The sequence below is a fragment of the Ricinus communis genome, chromosome 1, assembly GCF_019578655.1.
Source record: "Ricinus communis isolate WT05 ecotype wild-type chromosome 1, ASM1957865v1, whole genome shotgun sequence".
Taxonomy (NCBI): domain Eukaryota; kingdom Viridiplantae; phylum Streptophyta; class Magnoliopsida; order Malpighiales; family Euphorbiaceae; genus Ricinus; species Ricinus communis.
The window spans coordinates 1,347,841-1,363,795 of NC_063256.1; the positions used below are offsets into that span (position 1 = coordinate 1,347,841).

Sequence of the window (15,955 nt, forward strand, 5' to 3'; positions counted from 1 at the left end):
ATATCAATCATCTGATATCAAAATATAAAATATTCATAATATTTATTACTTTTTTATTTATTTTTTATAATATTATATATATATACTAAATCTAAATAAAATAAAAATTATTAATTAATTAACCGCTATAGGTATTTGGACGTATAACACAGCTGCATTCAGGTAAATGGAGCTAACGTTACCATTTCATAACTCACATATGTACACGTGGATTGTTGTGAATATTATACATGTTTATGGATTGCAACTTTGTTTATTCCATCATTCTTGCCACAGAAAGTAACTCTGGAGCTTTCTTGATACAAAGCATACGCTTCTGGTGCGCTCTTTCTCTCTTTTTTTTGCTGAAGTAGTATAATCTATTAAGTCTATGCTTCTCGTGCATATCACAAACGATCGAATTGTCCCACTTCAATAACGATATGGTGATTATTTTGAGGAGGAACTGTCGATTTAAATGCTAACCCATTAACCAATTTTAGGACCTTTTATGTTGCAGATACAGAGACAAGTGAAAAGGCACGTGGGAAATGCAGAGTTACTCGTAATCCAAAAAAAAAGAACTTGCTAACTCAAAAGCGAGCTCCAAGAAGTGGAAGGAGTAGTTCAAGAATCTGACATTTCCGAGTTCTTTTACCTACAACCAATAATCAAATAAACTTTTCGACTGCATTCACTAGCTCCATTCTTGGTGTCACAATCACATGGACTGGAATATGAGGTAGAGATATGTAGCTTCAAGATATAAAAAATTGCTCAGATACTAGTAAATGAGCAGGGCTTGGAAGAGATGAAAACATATGGAAGAACACATAAAAGTTCACGCCCGAGAGGTTTTTAGACAAGAAGATTGATGTGAAGGGAAGAGATTTTGAGCTGATTCCATTTGGAGCTGGGAGAATTGGCCGGGATTGAAACTTTGGCGTATAGATGGTGCACCTAATGTTGGATTCTATTATACACTGATTTGAATGGAAGCTAGCAGATGGCGTTAAACCAGAAGATATGAACATGAGTGAGAATTTTGGCCTCACAATACACAAGGCTGAGCCCCTTCTAGCAGTATGTACCTTGTCAATAGCGTAATGTTGCCTTTCACTTAAGTTTGAGTTCTAAATATTTCTGTTTTCTTTTGAGGTCCACGTCTAGTTGTTCAGCTTAGATAAGACGTGGTCTAATTTTTCGACATTAACAAAGACGTGGTAAATGAGAGAGATGTACATCAAAATTAGACAATAATTAAAAAGAGACTCAGGCCCAAACAATACTGAAATAGCGAGTGTTTCATACATCATTTGCTATGTCCACCCTCCCAAGACAAGAATAAGACAACCACAAAAGTTCAAAGTATAGCAAAAAAAGGGAAACAATAATCACCCTTTTCTTTGTAGCTAAACTCAGATTAGGATTTCAACTCGTTTATTCCTCTAGCATCGTTACTAAAGCAAAGCGCATTGGCTTATTTACTTGCTAAATTGATAATTATATCCTTTTCTTTTTTTTTTTGAGGAAATGCTGTATTTGATAATTGATTATTCAAAGTACACATTTTTAGTACATAAATTTACAGCTTAAATAACTAGACAAATATCCATAGTCGCAAGTTGTCTGATAATTAATCAAGAAGCTCAAATGTATGTAAATGTAACCAAAAATTAGAACAAAGGAAATTGAACAAAAAAGTGATGTTGCAGTCCAGAAGTACCGTTTGTGGACCCACACCCATGTGACCCACATCCAAACCAGGAATCGCACCACTCTTCCTCCATTCCATATCATCACCGTCCTTTTTCTTTTTCAATAAATAGCTCCTCATTAAGCTTGCCGAAATCATCATCAGGAGATCAAACCAGCCATGAGAGTAGCTACACTTGTGCAGTTAACGTTCACTGCGTTCATGATCACTGCAGCCGCATCGCAGACCCCTTCAACCGTGTATACCAACCACACTGTAGGCGAGAAGGCCGGCTGGTTCTTCAACTCCACCGCTAGCACCCCTGCAGTTAACTATTCCTCCTGGGCCGCTTCTCAAACCTTCAATCTAGGAGACTTTTTGAGTAAGTTTCTCATTGATTTAATAATTTCCTTTTTAAGTTTTAATCCTACATTTCAATTTAATTGTGATCTGTGCAGTTTTCAACACAAACACCAATCAGACGGTGATCCAGACCTACAACGAGACAACATTTAGGAACTGCACAATCGACGAATCATTGGATAATGATACGATCCAGTACGATGGTGGAAACACAGCGTTTGGCATAGCGTTGACAATCTCTGTACCGTTGACTATTGAAGGTCCAAATTATTTTTTCTCAGATGGCGAAGACGGCAATCAGTGTCTTCATGGAATGGCCTTCGAGATCCAAGTCAACCGCGGCCTTGGCTTACCTCCCAGCCTTAATCAGCCGCCGCCCCCACCATACAGAGAGCCTGATTCTGCTCAGTCGCCGCCGATTCCCATTCAAGGTGGACCGCAGTCATCGGGGAATCTTAGGGTTAAGGATCTTACTGGTGCGGGTGGAGTTGCATGCGGCCTTCTCTTTATCATCGCAGGTTGTGCTCTGTCTTAGACAATTATTGACACTGGTGGTAAAAGAGGTGGGTTATTTTTTAAAAATGATTGTTCGGTGTGTTTGGTTATCCGAATAGACGTGTCGGCAAAATAGGAAATCTTTGAGAGGTTGTTAGGGTGTTAATGTAGGATGCACTTCTTCAGTTTAATCATATACCCTCTAAACGGATTACAGATTCTCTATCAAGTAAAAGGATATAATTCGATTTTTTGAAACCAAGTTACAGCTTACCGTGTTTGTTTGTTTTTGCATGTCTCTCTTGTTTCATGAAATGGAAAAAGAAAAATTGATATAAATGGAGAACTGATTTGTGGCAAATCTACTTCTGCATTTAATCATATAACATTCCATGCCCCAACGCCATTTATTTTGTGGAATTCTGCTCGACGACGACATGGTACTGCCGATTCAATTCAATCTTTCCGTTGGATTGTAAATGTTCCCCAAAAGTTTTGTTTGGTATAACTGAAAATCTCAATCACCAACCAATGTAAAAAAAAGATGACCGTCTTGGAATAATTTTTCTTTTTCTTTTTCTTTTTCCGGCGGAATAATTTTATTTTTGTTTTCATAAGTTGAAGTCATCGGTTCCTTGACCTTTGGCCACAAACAAAAGATAAAGAAGATTCATTTGGCATTTAACCTTTTTTTTTTTTTGGAATTGTTAAAAAGAAAATAAATTTCTTTTTCAATTTTAAACCTTTATATTTTCTTTAGTTCTTTTAGGACATCGTTTAGCTTGATGAATTTCAAAACCAATAAATTTTAAACAAAATTGCAGAATTTAAATTCATAAAACTAGTATTTAACTGAATAACTAAATTTATGGGTTTATCTTTAACATTCATTACAAATAAATATTATTTTTTAAAGATAAATATATATAAAGGTATTATATTACATGATAGATGTAATAATATAAATAAAAATTAATAGTGTAATAATCTCGTATTTATTTTTCTAATTCATTAATTATCTTTTGTGATAAAAAAAATGCAACTGGAAAATCCATATTTGCTATAATCAAATATTTAAACATTCTAAAACACATAAATATAATCCAATAATTGTTATATTATATGAGAAGAATTAACTAATGTTTAGATATTGTAACAAAAAAACTCTTATAATTTGCCAAATTTATTAAATAAATGACGCTTTTAATTATAAGAATATGCAACAACAACTAAAATAATATCATCCAAATTTATTCTCATTACAATCTAGATTCTCAAAAATTATTTTGATTAACACATTAAAAAAGAGCTATTAAATGCGAGTAATAAAGGAGAAATGGATAAACTTAAAAGTATATTTATTGTGATTTGTGAATTAAAAATTTAAATGAAACAATGTATTTTTAGATGTAATTAAAAATTGATAATTTTAAAATTTAAAATAAAATTAATTATTATTTTTCTAATAGGATGTTCACTTACATCCTTTCAAGAGAATGTTTCTCAAACTATTTGATTTGGTCTAAATTTGGGTTTTAAATAACTGGAAATTTAAGGTTAATTGCTGAAATAATTTAAATTCGGTACATTTTGATCCATTGAAAACAATTCAAGGGGCAAGTTGTCTTTTATCGTTTTCTTTTTTTCCTAGATTCGGACGCAGAACATCCTATTGAGCTTTTTTAGAGAAAAAAAGAAAAAGAATTATACATATACAAATCTAGAATAGAAACAACTAAAATCTGAACAGGAGCAGGAACTGAAAGTAGCCCAAACAAAAAAATCCAAAGTAATAGTAAGAAACAAACAAACAAACAAACAAAAAAGCCAATAACGATATTTCCAAACAAAGTTGAAAAACGGACAGAACGGTGCAATAAAAAGACCAAGGAATTGAATGCCAGGAGAGATTTGGATTAAATGCCGAGACAGAGCTCTCGCACTCTGGCCTACTTGACCTTCATTTCTTGATGCTTTTTCATTTTCCCTTTCATGATCTTGTGGAGCAAATGCCTACACCACCACAAGAGTTCGATAAATACATTTTATTTTAGACCGAGAAAACCATTACTCTTTATATACAAAAAAACTAAAAACCAACAAAGAATTTCTCTAGGTTTTATTAACTGCAGTGAATCTGATTCCCCAATTTGGAATTTCCCCCTTTATTTTCCCCTCTCTCGCTGTCTCTATTCAGACGCATTATTTTACGTCACTGTAAGTTCTTTGTTTGATCTTCTTCGAAATTATTTGGGATTTTGGTTTTTGTTTTCTCTGATGAATTGATTTTCTTTGCTTTCAGGAGAAATTTTTCATTTTGATTTCCGAGGAAAATGGGGTTGATATCTGGGATCTTTATGGGAATGATCTTCGGGATCGCGGTTATGGCGGGATGGAAGCACATGATGAGGTACCGAAGCACCAAGCGAATTGCCAAGGTCTGTTTGTTTTGCAAATCTTTTCTTTTCTCTTGGATGAATTTGATTGTATCTTGACTGATTTGTTTGGATTTTAATTTTATCACGCTGCTTTTTCTTTTTAATAATTTTTTTTGGGAATTACCTTAAATATAACAATGCTATATCTAAAAATGAGCCGAGTATTGAATTTCTTTCCATAACTGCCATTTCTGTATGTTCAGTATATGTTTATACTGGATAGATATACAGGCATGAAAAATTTGTTGGGTTTAAAGTGTTAGTGAGTTACTGAGTATTGAATAGTATGAGAGATAAGATGGCAAGTTATTGGCTTGCTTAGAGTGCTGCTTAAGAATTTAGTATTGAGAGATTAGGGTTCCTTTTTTTCTAAACTGTCTTTGATTTTAACCTGCTATCCAGTGCCTGTTTAATCATCTTTTCAAGTTACACCATTACCAACACATGTATGCAATATCTTAGTAGTTTGGACTTCCTTGTTTTGTGTGTGCCAGCTGTAGCACTTTTGGCAAAGATATCATATGAGTGAAGATAAATTATTAAGTGAAGATTATAAGGTAGTGTTCTCTGTAGTGATTAACCTGGCAAAGTATTCATTATTCAATACTTACTGAATTATGTTCCATAACTCCATCGTAATGGCTGGCTCATGATTATGGCAGATGCTTTTTATTTAATAGAACTCTCTAGTAGTTGAAGCTATGAAATTGATTTGTCCTCTTTTCTGAATTATCACAATGTGTTGTTACTGTTTGGATTACTGTATACTGTATAATATTCTTCTGCATTGCAGGCAGTTGATATAAAACTTCTCGGGTCCTTAAACAGAGATGATTTGAAGAAAATATGCGGCGATAATTTTCCTGATTGGATATCTTTTCCTGTCTTTGAGCAGGTCTGCATTTTATTTAAGTTTCCTAATGCTTAAGATCCGAGGGAAATCTTTAGCAATTCTTTGTTTGGAGCCATGTGGATTCTTCTTTTTCAGGCTAAAGTGAATGTTTACTTTTTTGATATCTTGATATAACTAAATGCTCAATGTCATGTCTTGTTTTCTCCTTTTCAGACTAAAATATTTAATATGGTTGGCTGTTCAACTCCTAAGTAAAATATTTAATATGGCTATATCGAGATTTGAAATTGGCTATTACATGTCAATTTATCTAATCCATGCTAACACGTCTATTTGCCCCACCAAATTGTTTGTGGAAAATGGCAATTTTAGTTTGAATCTTATGTTGAACCATTTTGGATGCTTATATTATGTTTTTACAAATTCTAAAGATGTCACATTCTCCATTGGGAAGGATTTTGTATTGAAGTATTTTTGTGCACTTAGATCTTGCTTGCTTTGAATTTTATCTATGTATTATATATATGATTGGTTGTAGCATTGTATATTTCTGTCACATCGTGCAGGTGAAGTGGCTGAACAAGCAACTGAGCAAGTTATGGCCATTTGTGGCAGATGTAAGCCTTTTGCTTTCTTTATCACATAGTTAGTCTACAAGTAGATGCAAGTAGATAAATTTTGTGAAATGACTTTGTTGCTGATAGGGTAGGTTAGAGTCCTATATAACAGTACTAAGGTAGATACCATCCATATTCAACAAAGAATTAGTGCTTTTTCTTTTCTCTTTTGATTCCTTCTGTTTTCCTCATTTCTTTTGACAAGTAAAGATTTTTTGTCACAGGAAGAGAAATGACAAAGGGGTGAGGGGTAGTAGGGATATTTGTTGGTTAAAGATTAAAAAAGAAAAAAGAAAAAATTATAATAGGTCCAATGAAGATTGTTCTTTTATATATATATATATATATATATATATACTAACCTAAAGTTGTGGATGTTTTTGTATGCAGGCAGCTACAATGGTAGTAAAAGAATCTGTTGAACCACTATTAGAAGATTATCGACCCCCAGGGATTACTTCATTAAAGTTCAACAAATTTTCTCTTGGAACTGTGCCACCCAAGATTGAAGGTATGAATTGATATGTAGTCCTTCTTTGTTGCTTAAGTTTGTGTATGTGTATGAGGTATGACTTGATATATAGTTCTTCTTTGCTGCATAACTTTGTGTATGTGTATGAGTGTATCTTGCGCTTACTTATCTTTATGGATCTGCTCTTATTTCTCTGGCATATGTGATAATTAGCTTGGCACGTCTTTCCTTGATTTTGATAGCATTCAATAGTTAGGGCCAAACCCTGACATTCGTCTTTATATAGACTTATATTATATGTGAATCATCCATGAATGCTCTAACAAAAAGAAAATGTGTTTGTGTTCACAAAAAATTATTATTTATTAGGTGCATTTGTGATTACCACTGAATTGCTCTTTCTTTTCATATATGTCCACTCTCAATTGATTATTTAATGCAGGTATACGTGTTCAGAGTCTTAAGAAAGGTCAAATCATTATGGATATTGATTTTCGATGGGGTGGTGATCCAAGCATCATTTTAGGCGTTGAAGCTGCACTTGTTGCTTCTATACCCATTCAGGTTCTTGTATAGATGATTTTGAACAATAACTAAATTATGTTAGTTGCTGTTTAGCATGTAAAATTTTAACAAGAATTATCTCATTACTTTCATGGTGCAATGTGATACAGTTGAAAGACCTTGAAGTTTATACTGTGATCCGAGTTATCTTCCAACTTGCTGAGGAGATACCATGCATTTCTGCTGTTGTTATTGCTCTACTTTCTGAGGTACGTCTTGAATATTTATATTAATGATTTTGTGGTCACTTTTTCAGTTAAAATTATTTTGTAAATGACCAATTCTTGATACATCAATCAGCCAAAGCCTAAAATTGACTATGTTCTGAAAGCTGTTGGTGGAAGCTTAACAGCCATTCCTGGACTATCAGATATGATTGATGTGAGTTCTCTTTTTGGTATCATAACACATTTTCCCTTTGATGACTCCTTCTTGAGTTGGTTTTCTTTCTCACTCTGCTTTTTATATCAAATTTCGTAGGACACTGTGCATTCAATTGTCACAGATATGCTTCAGTGGCCCCACAGGGTTGTTGTTCCAATTGGTGGTATACCTGTTGATACAAGGTAACAACATGATTTGACAATATTACATTTAAGTTGCTACCAAATATTGAATTGGACCTGAAGTCTTTGACACAATTTGTCATGTTATCTTGTCCAATTTATTCGATTGTAGTCAATTCATATTCAGCACTTCACAGCAAATAGGTTTTTTTTGCTCTAATTTGAGGCTACCGTGTCCATGGTACACTTTATATGCATATAAAGATATACTATTGTATTAATTTTATACTAGTATTATCTGAATTTACTGCATAGCTAATTTTTTATATTTTGGATTGGATGGGGGGGTGGGGTGGGGGATATTATGCAGTGAATTAGAGCTTAAACCAGAAGGAAAGCTTACAGTGACAGTAGTCAAAGCAAATGATTTGAAGAACATGGAAATGATTGGAAAATCTGATCCTTATGTGGTTCTATATATTCGGCCAATGTTCAAGGTTAAATCTCGTACTATTGAGAACAACCTCAATCCTGTTTGGGATCAAACATTCGAGATGATTGCTGAAGACAAGGAGACACAGTCTCTTATTCTTGAGGTTTTGAATTACCTATCTTCTTTCATCCATTTCTCTGTTTTCTCATGGTGCGACACTTTTACTAATGGAACCTGTATATATTTGTTTTTTTGACGTGATGATGCAAGTTCATGTTGGGGCTCCAGTTGATCATGAAACAGGAGATAGATTCTTTTCTCTAATATAGTTGTTTTTATGGGAAAAGAATATGAGAGATTATTATTCTCTGTGCAGTTGTTGATGAAATTCTTCCTACAGGTCTTTGATAAGGATATTGGGCAAGACAAGAGGTTGGGAATAGCAAAATTGCCTTTGATTGAGCTAGAAGCAGAAACATGGAAACAACATGAGTTAAGACTGTTACCAGCACTTGACATGTTGAAGATTAAGGATAAAAAGGATGGAGGAACTCTTACAATTAAGGTAGACAAGTCTTAAGGATATTTTATTTTGTTTTCTTTGTGCCTCAAGATATCATGCTTCAACTATTACATAATGACAGTAGTCGACAATATTGATAGCACAACCAGTATCTACTCCAGCATTTCATATGAAAGTCACTGTATGAAATAGGGGAAAATATCAATGCAAATTGGTCCGTTATTTTTGTCATTTTTATATTCTTTTAGGATGTTAGCTCCCTTCTCGCCTCCTTCCCCTTATCTCTTTCCATCTCTCTCTCTCTGATGTGCACGTGTGATGGACTTGCAGGTTTTGTACCATGCATTTAACAAAGAGGAGCAATTGGCTGCTCTAGAAGAAGAGAAGAGGATTATAGAAGAAAGGAAGAAGCTCAAAGAAGCAGGAGTTATAGGGAGCACAATGGATGCACTTGATGGAGCAGTGGGGCTGGTGGGTACTGGCATTGCTGGTGGAGTTGGCCTTGTTGGAACTGGTATTGGTGCTGGGGTTGGGCTGGTGGGAACTGGTGTTGGCGCTGGTGTAGGCATCGTGGGCAGTGGCCTTGGAGCTGTTGGCAGTGGGCTGAGCAAAGCAGGGAAGTTCGTGGGCAGGACATTTACTGGGCAATCCAGCAAGAGAAGTGGCTCCTCAACTCCGGTCAATAGCGTGCAGGAAAATGGCGGGGCAAAACCTCTGTAGAACGATACGTGAATTTGACCTTTTGGCTTGCACTCCCGGGACTTTAGATTGAGAACTTTGTTTGGCAAATTTATGTCTTGTTTCATAGCGTTTCTCCAGTATATTGATCTTTCTGCAACTTTGGCAGGTTATTCTCCATCCTAGTTTCAACTGTAACTTCTTCCTTTCCTCGTGAAATTTATGTTCTGATTATATAGCATACTCTTCAAATCTTTGATGTGTACAAAATAATATGATTTCTTTTTTCTCTGTTTTTTGGCATGGCTGACTTGTCTTATAAAGCACCTGCTTTTTGGGCTTTCTTTCTTTGGGCTGATGGATCCAAAAATAGGTTGAATCCTCTATACAAAACGGCAATTCAGAAATTCAGTGGTGATGCATTAAGGATCCGTGCTTTGGAAAGCGTTATCATGATCTAACACAAATGAAGAAAATAGGACCCGTGAAAATGGAAATTTATATATACTAATTTTTAAGATTTAGATTTTTTTCTTGATATATAAAATTTAAATTTATATGTAATTTATTAATTAATAAGTAATTTTTTTAAATACTTAGTATATTAATAAATTAATTTTTATTATATAATAATTTTAATTTTAAAAATAAATTTCTAAATTTTTTAATAATAAATTAATTTTTAATTACATAATAAACTTTTAATTTTAAAAAATAGTAACATTAATTATAATAATACTATTAATTTATATAATACTAAAATTATTAATATTATTTTAGAAATAATTTTTATATTATTATATTAATAAAATTTTAAAAAATTAAAATAAATTTAAAAATAGTTAGTTTATTATTATTTTTAAATTTCTATAAAATAATATTAAATATTAAAAAATTTATTAAATTATATTTATTAGTTTAATTTTATAATCAAAATAATAGTAATGGACTTACAACGCACAATAAATGACTAGTTTAAGATAAATATGAATAAACATTTCGGATTCTCACTTCATAAGGATCCATGTAGCTGATTAGATTTGCAAAACATAAGCCTCCAAATCCAATCATGTTCGTCTTTAAGTATATCATATTTATTAATAGATGGCAACATTTGACTTGTATTATATATAATAATTGAATTTAGCAGAAAAAGAAAAGAAAATTTTCTATTTTTAAATATTTTTTCAGAATAATTTTTTGATATTAAATAGTGGTATGAATTAAATATATTATTGAGAACTTTGTTTTGCAACAAGAGTTTTGTAAGTGAAATTTCGAATAAGTATTTATACAATTTTTCTATCATCTAAATAATGATCCATTTTGGGTTAATGAACTTTTAGATTCTATTTCATTATAAATTTATTATATTCTTTTATAAAAAAAACTAAACTTTTCAATAAAAGAATCCTAAATTTTATTTATGTCTAAACTTTCGTTACAGCCTGTAACTTAAACATTATTAAAACACGTGAGCCATAACATTTAACTTTGATTCATTGGTGGTCCTTGAATTTTTATTTTCTAATTTAAGAAAATCCTAATCAAAGGAAGGGTTTAGCTATAAATAATAAAAAGTACAAAAAACAATACAAACAAGACGAAAAAAGAGAGAGAGTATTTTGCATATAAAGTACAACATAATAAATAACACGTCAGCAACTTAAAATGAAACAATTTAAATATTAAACAAATTCTTTTAAAATTAAAAACTCAAGATGCCAAATATGAGTTTTGCAAAAGAAAAAGAACCATAAAAAGTACGACCATGAGTAGTTTAGTGAAAGATTAAAAATAAAAAAAAGTAAAAATTATTATTTTGGATCATATGATAACAGCAGTATGGGAAATATCAACACACTCGCTCAGCTACACCTCCGACAAGCGTGGGTTGAAAGATTTTCTAGCAAGGCTCGGTTCGAAGTTTTAGAATAATATTCAAACCGAACCGAATACTGTGGTTTTTAAACAATTTAAATTAATTTCCAAACTTTAAATATCAAATCATAAAGATTATAAGTATTTAAAAATTATAGATAAAGAATTAGAATTTTAGTTATATTAATGTTTCTTTCCTTATAAAAAATAAGATTTACCAGTTATCATCAGAATTAGATGAGCTATTAGTATTAAAGTCGAAACCAAAAAAGTGTAAATTTATGCTTAATTTGACCCTGATTCCGGTTCAGCCGGTTGGGGGCAGGTTTTCTTTTTGGGTCGAGAGAAGTGAAGAGGAGAAAGAAAGAGTAGGTGGGTGGGACTCACATGATCTCACTCTAAGTAAACAAAGGCTTATTTTTTTTCTTTGATTTCTGTGCAGCAGTCACTGCCAATGGTCAGATTCCTTTTACGAAGCTGCTTAAGTCAAAAACTCACCTTCAAAATTACTCGCCTGCCCTTCAATTCAATTGGTAGGCAGTGCAAATTATTATGTGGTCCAACGTATCATATTTTCTTTTCTTTTCTTTTCTTTTCCACTCAGTCAGCCCATAATATTTTTGAAATCAAACATTTTAGTTAGATTTTATTGTTGACTTTGTTTTGGAGTTTGATTCAAATATTTTCTATGTTTTATGTGTTTTTGTAGTTGACTATCATAAAATAATTATTTATATACGACTCTAGAAGGGACCTTAATTGATAATATAAATCCAACGCAAGAAAAAAGCAATTTTAGAGATGAGTGGCATTATGGTCTTTCCGGAAGAGTAAAAAGCCACAGGAAAGTTTGTCAAAATAGGTCAAAACCCATATAAAACAACACACAGCCTTTGCAAACAAACCAACAAAAATTCTTGCTTCTTTTTTTTTTCCTTAAAAAGATTATATTACCGCATGGTAAAAACAGTTTAAAAATTACTTTTACCCTATTTTTGTTAGTAACTTGGATAAATGAGTTTTGATCTCTATTACGTAAGATGTAGAATGTAGATTGAACTCTTCATCATCTATATAACAAGCAGTTGATCAAACGTTCAAAAAATAGTATGCAAAAAGAATTATTATTATTAATAATAGATTTTCCAACTATTTTTATAAAATATTAGCGGCATATCAATAATTAATAAGAATAAAAGAAAGTTAGAAATAAAGTAGTATCAGAATTTGATGGGTTATATACTATATGAGCCAATATGAGAGTGGTGGATCCCACGAACGTGGTTAAACATTAAAGAAAGCTACAAAGATCATTAATCCACGTGATCTACGACATAGCGCGTGTACCATACTTCCAAGGCTTTAAATTACAAGATTCACAGCTGAACGAGGGTCACATGACAGTTAGATTAAAAAGATGACGACCAAACGAGAAGACGACACGTACAACAAAAAGTCAAAGTAAGTGGTTCCACAAGCATCCGCATCTAACGACGTCGTTGTCACCTCAGCACTTTCCTTATCCTCCTCAAAATAGAAAAACACCAAGGCGAAACAGTTCCCTCTCTCCTTCTTATACACCCACACACCCACACCGAGTCTCACGCACGCAGCTATCTCTACAGACTGAATAAACACTCACTGCAGAAACCACTATAACAAAACCTCATCTGAAATGATACTCTAATATCCCCTTCCCTTTCATTTCTATTTACAACAATGCCATCCCGCTTGCTCCCATCTTTACCGGCGTCTCCTCCGCTAAACAATAACCACCGCTACCACCACCGCCGCCTTCGACACCACCTGCTTCCTTCTATTCTAGCTGGAGCTCTTTCTTTTACTATCTTTTGTTTAGTTGTTCTCGTTTTCTTTTTTTACCGAAAATTATCTCGTAAACGTACAGCTCCATCGGACCTAAAGTCTCCTACTCATAATCACAACAGCAGCAGCAGCAGCAACCAGCAGCAGCAATGCCGCCGTTTCTCTTACTCGCTACTGCGAAGCGCAACGGCATCGTTTTCTACATCTAACAGGCTTGGCCACGGTGGATTTGGTTCAGTTTACAAAGCTATTATTCCCTCAACAAACCAGCCGTTAGCAGTCAAACTTATGGACCCTAACGGTTCACTACAAGGAGAGCGGGAGTTTCATAATGAGCTCTCGCTTGCCTCTTCTCTTGATTCTCCACACATTGTGTCTCTTTTAGGGTTCTCTTCCGACCGCCGTAGAAAGAAGCTTATTTTAGTGTATGAGCTGATGGAGAACCGGAGTCTTCAGGATGCTTTGTTAGATCGGAAATGTGAAGAGCTTATGAATTGGAGAAAAAGATTTGATATAGTAAGTGATGTTGCTAAAGGAATTGAATATTTACATCATTTTTGCAATCCTCCTGTGACTCATGGAGATATTAAACCTAGTAATATATTGCTTGATGCTGATTTCAATGCCAAGATTGGTGATTTTGGACTTGCAAGATTGAAGACAGAGGAGACTGTTGAAAAGAAGGAAGCTTCTTTTGTTGTTGTTGCTGAGGATAATGGATCCATTTTAGAGGAGACTGAGAGTGTAGTCACTGCATATGAGGACAGTAGTACTGTTGCGGGGATTGATCGATCGCCGGAGAGTTTTGCTGTTAGGGTTTTGGATTCTGATGCCTCGCCGGAGATGGCTACTGCTGCTGTGGTGTCTCCGGAGATGGGGATGGATAAAGGGAGTATTTCAGAGATGGGGTTTGATAAGGTCAGTGTCGATAGTGGGAAAGATTTGGTTAATGGAGGGAAGAAAGGTGGGTCGAGAAGAGACTGGTGGTGGAAACAGGATAATGGAGGTGGATCCGAGTCGGGGAGAGTGAAAGATTATGTGATGGAATGGATTGGGAGTGAGATTAAGAAGGAAAGACCAAAAAATGAATGGATTGCTTCTCCTAGTTCGGTTGATAATAGTAATGTATTAAGAACGAAAAGCTTGTCGATTGAGCCAAGGAAAAAGCATAAGAAAAGATTGGATTGGTGGGCTTCCTTAGACGAGGAAAGAATGCAGAAAAAGGTCAAGTATAGAAAGCCTAGAGAATGGTGGAAGGAAGAGTTCTGCGAGGAGCTTACTAAAAAGAAGAAGAAAAGAGGGCTTAATTCTAGTAATGGTGGAGATTCATGGTGGCAGAAGGATGATAATTTGGTACAAGAGACGAAGAAGAAGAACAAGAGGAGTAGAGGTAGCATTGATTGGTGGTTGGATGGGTTTAGTGGGGATTTGAGAAATGGGAGAAGAAATAGTCAAGATTGGTTAAGTGGAGAGATACCAAAGAGTGGTGGTGTTAGTAGCACGCCTAGTATGAGAGGAACTGTTTGCTATATTGCCCCCGAGTATGGTGGTGGTGGCCTATTATCAGAGAAGTGTGATGTGTATAGCTTTGGTGTTCTGCTTCTTGTTGTGGTTTCTGGTCGGAGACCGCTGCAAGTAACTGCCTCGCCAATGTCAGAATTTGAGAGGGCTAATTTGATTTCTTGGGCTAGGCAGCTTGCATATAATGGGAAGCTTTTGGATCTTGTTGATCCTTCAATACATTCCTTGGATAAAGATCAGGCATTGCTTTGTATTACAATTGCATTACTCTGTTTGCAGAGATCGCCAACCAAGCGGCCTACTATGAAAGAAATTGTGGGGATGCTTTCTGGTGAAACAGAACCACCTCATTTGCCATTTGAATTTTCACCATCACCACCGTCCAATTTTCCATTCAAATCCCGGAAGAAGGCCCGGTGAGTTTATTGGACTTATGACATCATTTTGATTAATTAACTGTAGAGTGTGTACTGTTGTAGCTGTTTTAGGCCATTTTATAATGATCATGCTTGAAGAAATCCTCTCCAAAATGGAAATGAATACACATATGTTCTATTTAATTTCAGGCTACTCTCTTTACGTTTGGTTAGTAATTGCTTTCTTTGGGCCTAGAAGTTCTATTTTCAGTGTTGGACTTTATATTGAGTGTGATGATTATAGGCATAGTCACACTTCACTTTTGTACCTGCAAGTTGTTGAATTTTAGGTATCCCAGGATTAATGGTGAATGTAAAGATATATTTGTAGAGAACTTTTACTTTCCAGATGGTGATCCCACCATAAAGCTTTGAATCAACATATTTGCCCAAGTGCTGAAGTGCCCTTGGTGCTAAAGTGAGCAATGGTTGCTTTTGTTTTTCTTTTTTTTTCCTTTTTCTTTGTGACTTTTTGGACCTGTAGGGACCCGGAAGATATATCCTTTTCTGTTGTCTGCTACCTCTCAAAAGTTGCCGCATTTTTTAGCCAAGTAACATGAAATTCAATCAGGTGGGATCAAATCTTGGCTCAATCTATCCTTTTGCAATATGATTCTGCTGTCACATTATAATTATTGTTGATATTCTTCCATATTAGGCACTAACCCCTCTACAAGCGCATACACCTTGCGCACC

The 15,955-nt window shown here is 34.3% G+C and overlaps 3 protein-coding genes and 1 long non-coding RNA gene across 4 annotated transcripts; all 4 read left to right on the top strand.

The window, feature by feature from the left end:
• Positions 1–250: 250 nt before the first annotated feature.
• LOC125369050 lies at positions 251–1,136 on the top strand. Its single transcript, XR_007214535.1, has 2 exons — positions 251–319; positions 500–1,136. It is a non-coding gene; the product is annotated as an uncharacterized LOC125369050 (long non-coding RNA).
• Positions 1,137–1,593: 457 nt separating this feature from the next.
• Positions 1,594–2,795, top strand: LOC8258467 (cucumber peeling cupredoxin). The gene is made up of 2 exons (XM_002511703.4): positions 1,594–2,057; positions 2,134–2,795. Exons 1-2 carry the CDS (start codon positions 1,856–1,858, stop codon positions 2,571–2,573), a joined length of 642 nt encoding a protein of 213 aa, XP_002511749.2. The 5' UTR covers positions 1,594–1,855; the 3' UTR covers positions 2,574–2,795.
• A 1,594-nt stretch (positions 2,796–4,389) lies between these two features.
• LOC8258468 (calcium-dependent lipid-binding protein) lies at positions 4,390–9,908 on the top strand. The gene is made up of 12 exons (XM_002511704.4): positions 4,390–4,750; positions 4,836–4,971; positions 5,765–5,866; positions 6,391–6,441; positions 6,832–6,952; positions 7,356–7,477; positions 7,588–7,686; positions 7,778–7,858; positions 7,958–8,043; positions 8,354–8,579; positions 8,817–8,981; positions 9,270–9,908. The coding sequence occupies exons 2-12, from the start codon at positions 4,867–4,869 to the stop codon at positions 9,657–9,659; spliced, it is 1,548 nt and encodes a 515-aa protein (XP_002511750.2). The 5' UTR covers positions 4,390–4,750; positions 4,836–4,866; the 3' UTR covers positions 9,660–9,908.
• Positions 9,909–12,907: 2,999 nt separating this feature from the next.
• On the top strand, positions 12,908–15,594 carry LOC8258469 (receptor-like serine/threonine-protein kinase At2g45590). The gene has a single exon (XM_002511705.4). The coding sequence runs from the start codon at positions 13,218–13,220 to the stop codon at positions 15,261–15,263; it is 2,046 nt and encodes a 681-aa protein (XP_002511751.2). The 5' UTR covers positions 12,908–13,217; the 3' UTR covers positions 15,264–15,594.
• Positions 15,595–15,955: the final 361 nt, after the last annotated feature.

What these genes read in the sequence shown, in the direction of transcription:
- LOC8258467 (XM_002511703.4), top strand. Translation starts at nt 1,856, where the DNA reads ATGAGAGTAGCTACACTTGTGCAGTTAACGTTCACTGCGTTCATGATC. An exon ending in CAATCTAGGAGACTTTTTGA is followed by an intron (nt 2,058 to 2,133) that starts GTAAGTTTCTCA and finishes TGATCTGTGCAG; the next exon opens with TTTTCAACACAAACACCAAT.
- LOC8258469 (XM_002511705.4), top strand. Translation starts at nt 13,218, where the DNA reads ATGCCATCCCGCTTGCTCCCATCTTTACCGGCGTCTCCTCCGCTAAAC.
- LOC8258468 (XM_002511704.4), top strand. Translation starts at nt 4,867, where the DNA reads ATGGGGTTGATATCTGGGATCTTTATGGGAATGATCTTCGGGATCGCG. An exon ending in TATGGCCATTTGTGGCAGAT is followed by an intron (nt 6,442 to 6,831) that starts GTAAGCCTTTTG and finishes TTTTGTATGCAG; the next exon opens with GCAGCTACAATGGTAGTAAA. An exon ending in GAGGAACTCTTACAATTAAG is followed by an intron (nt 8,982 to 9,269) that starts GTAGACAAGTCT and finishes ATGGACTTGCAG; the next exon opens with GTTTTGTACCATGCATTTAA.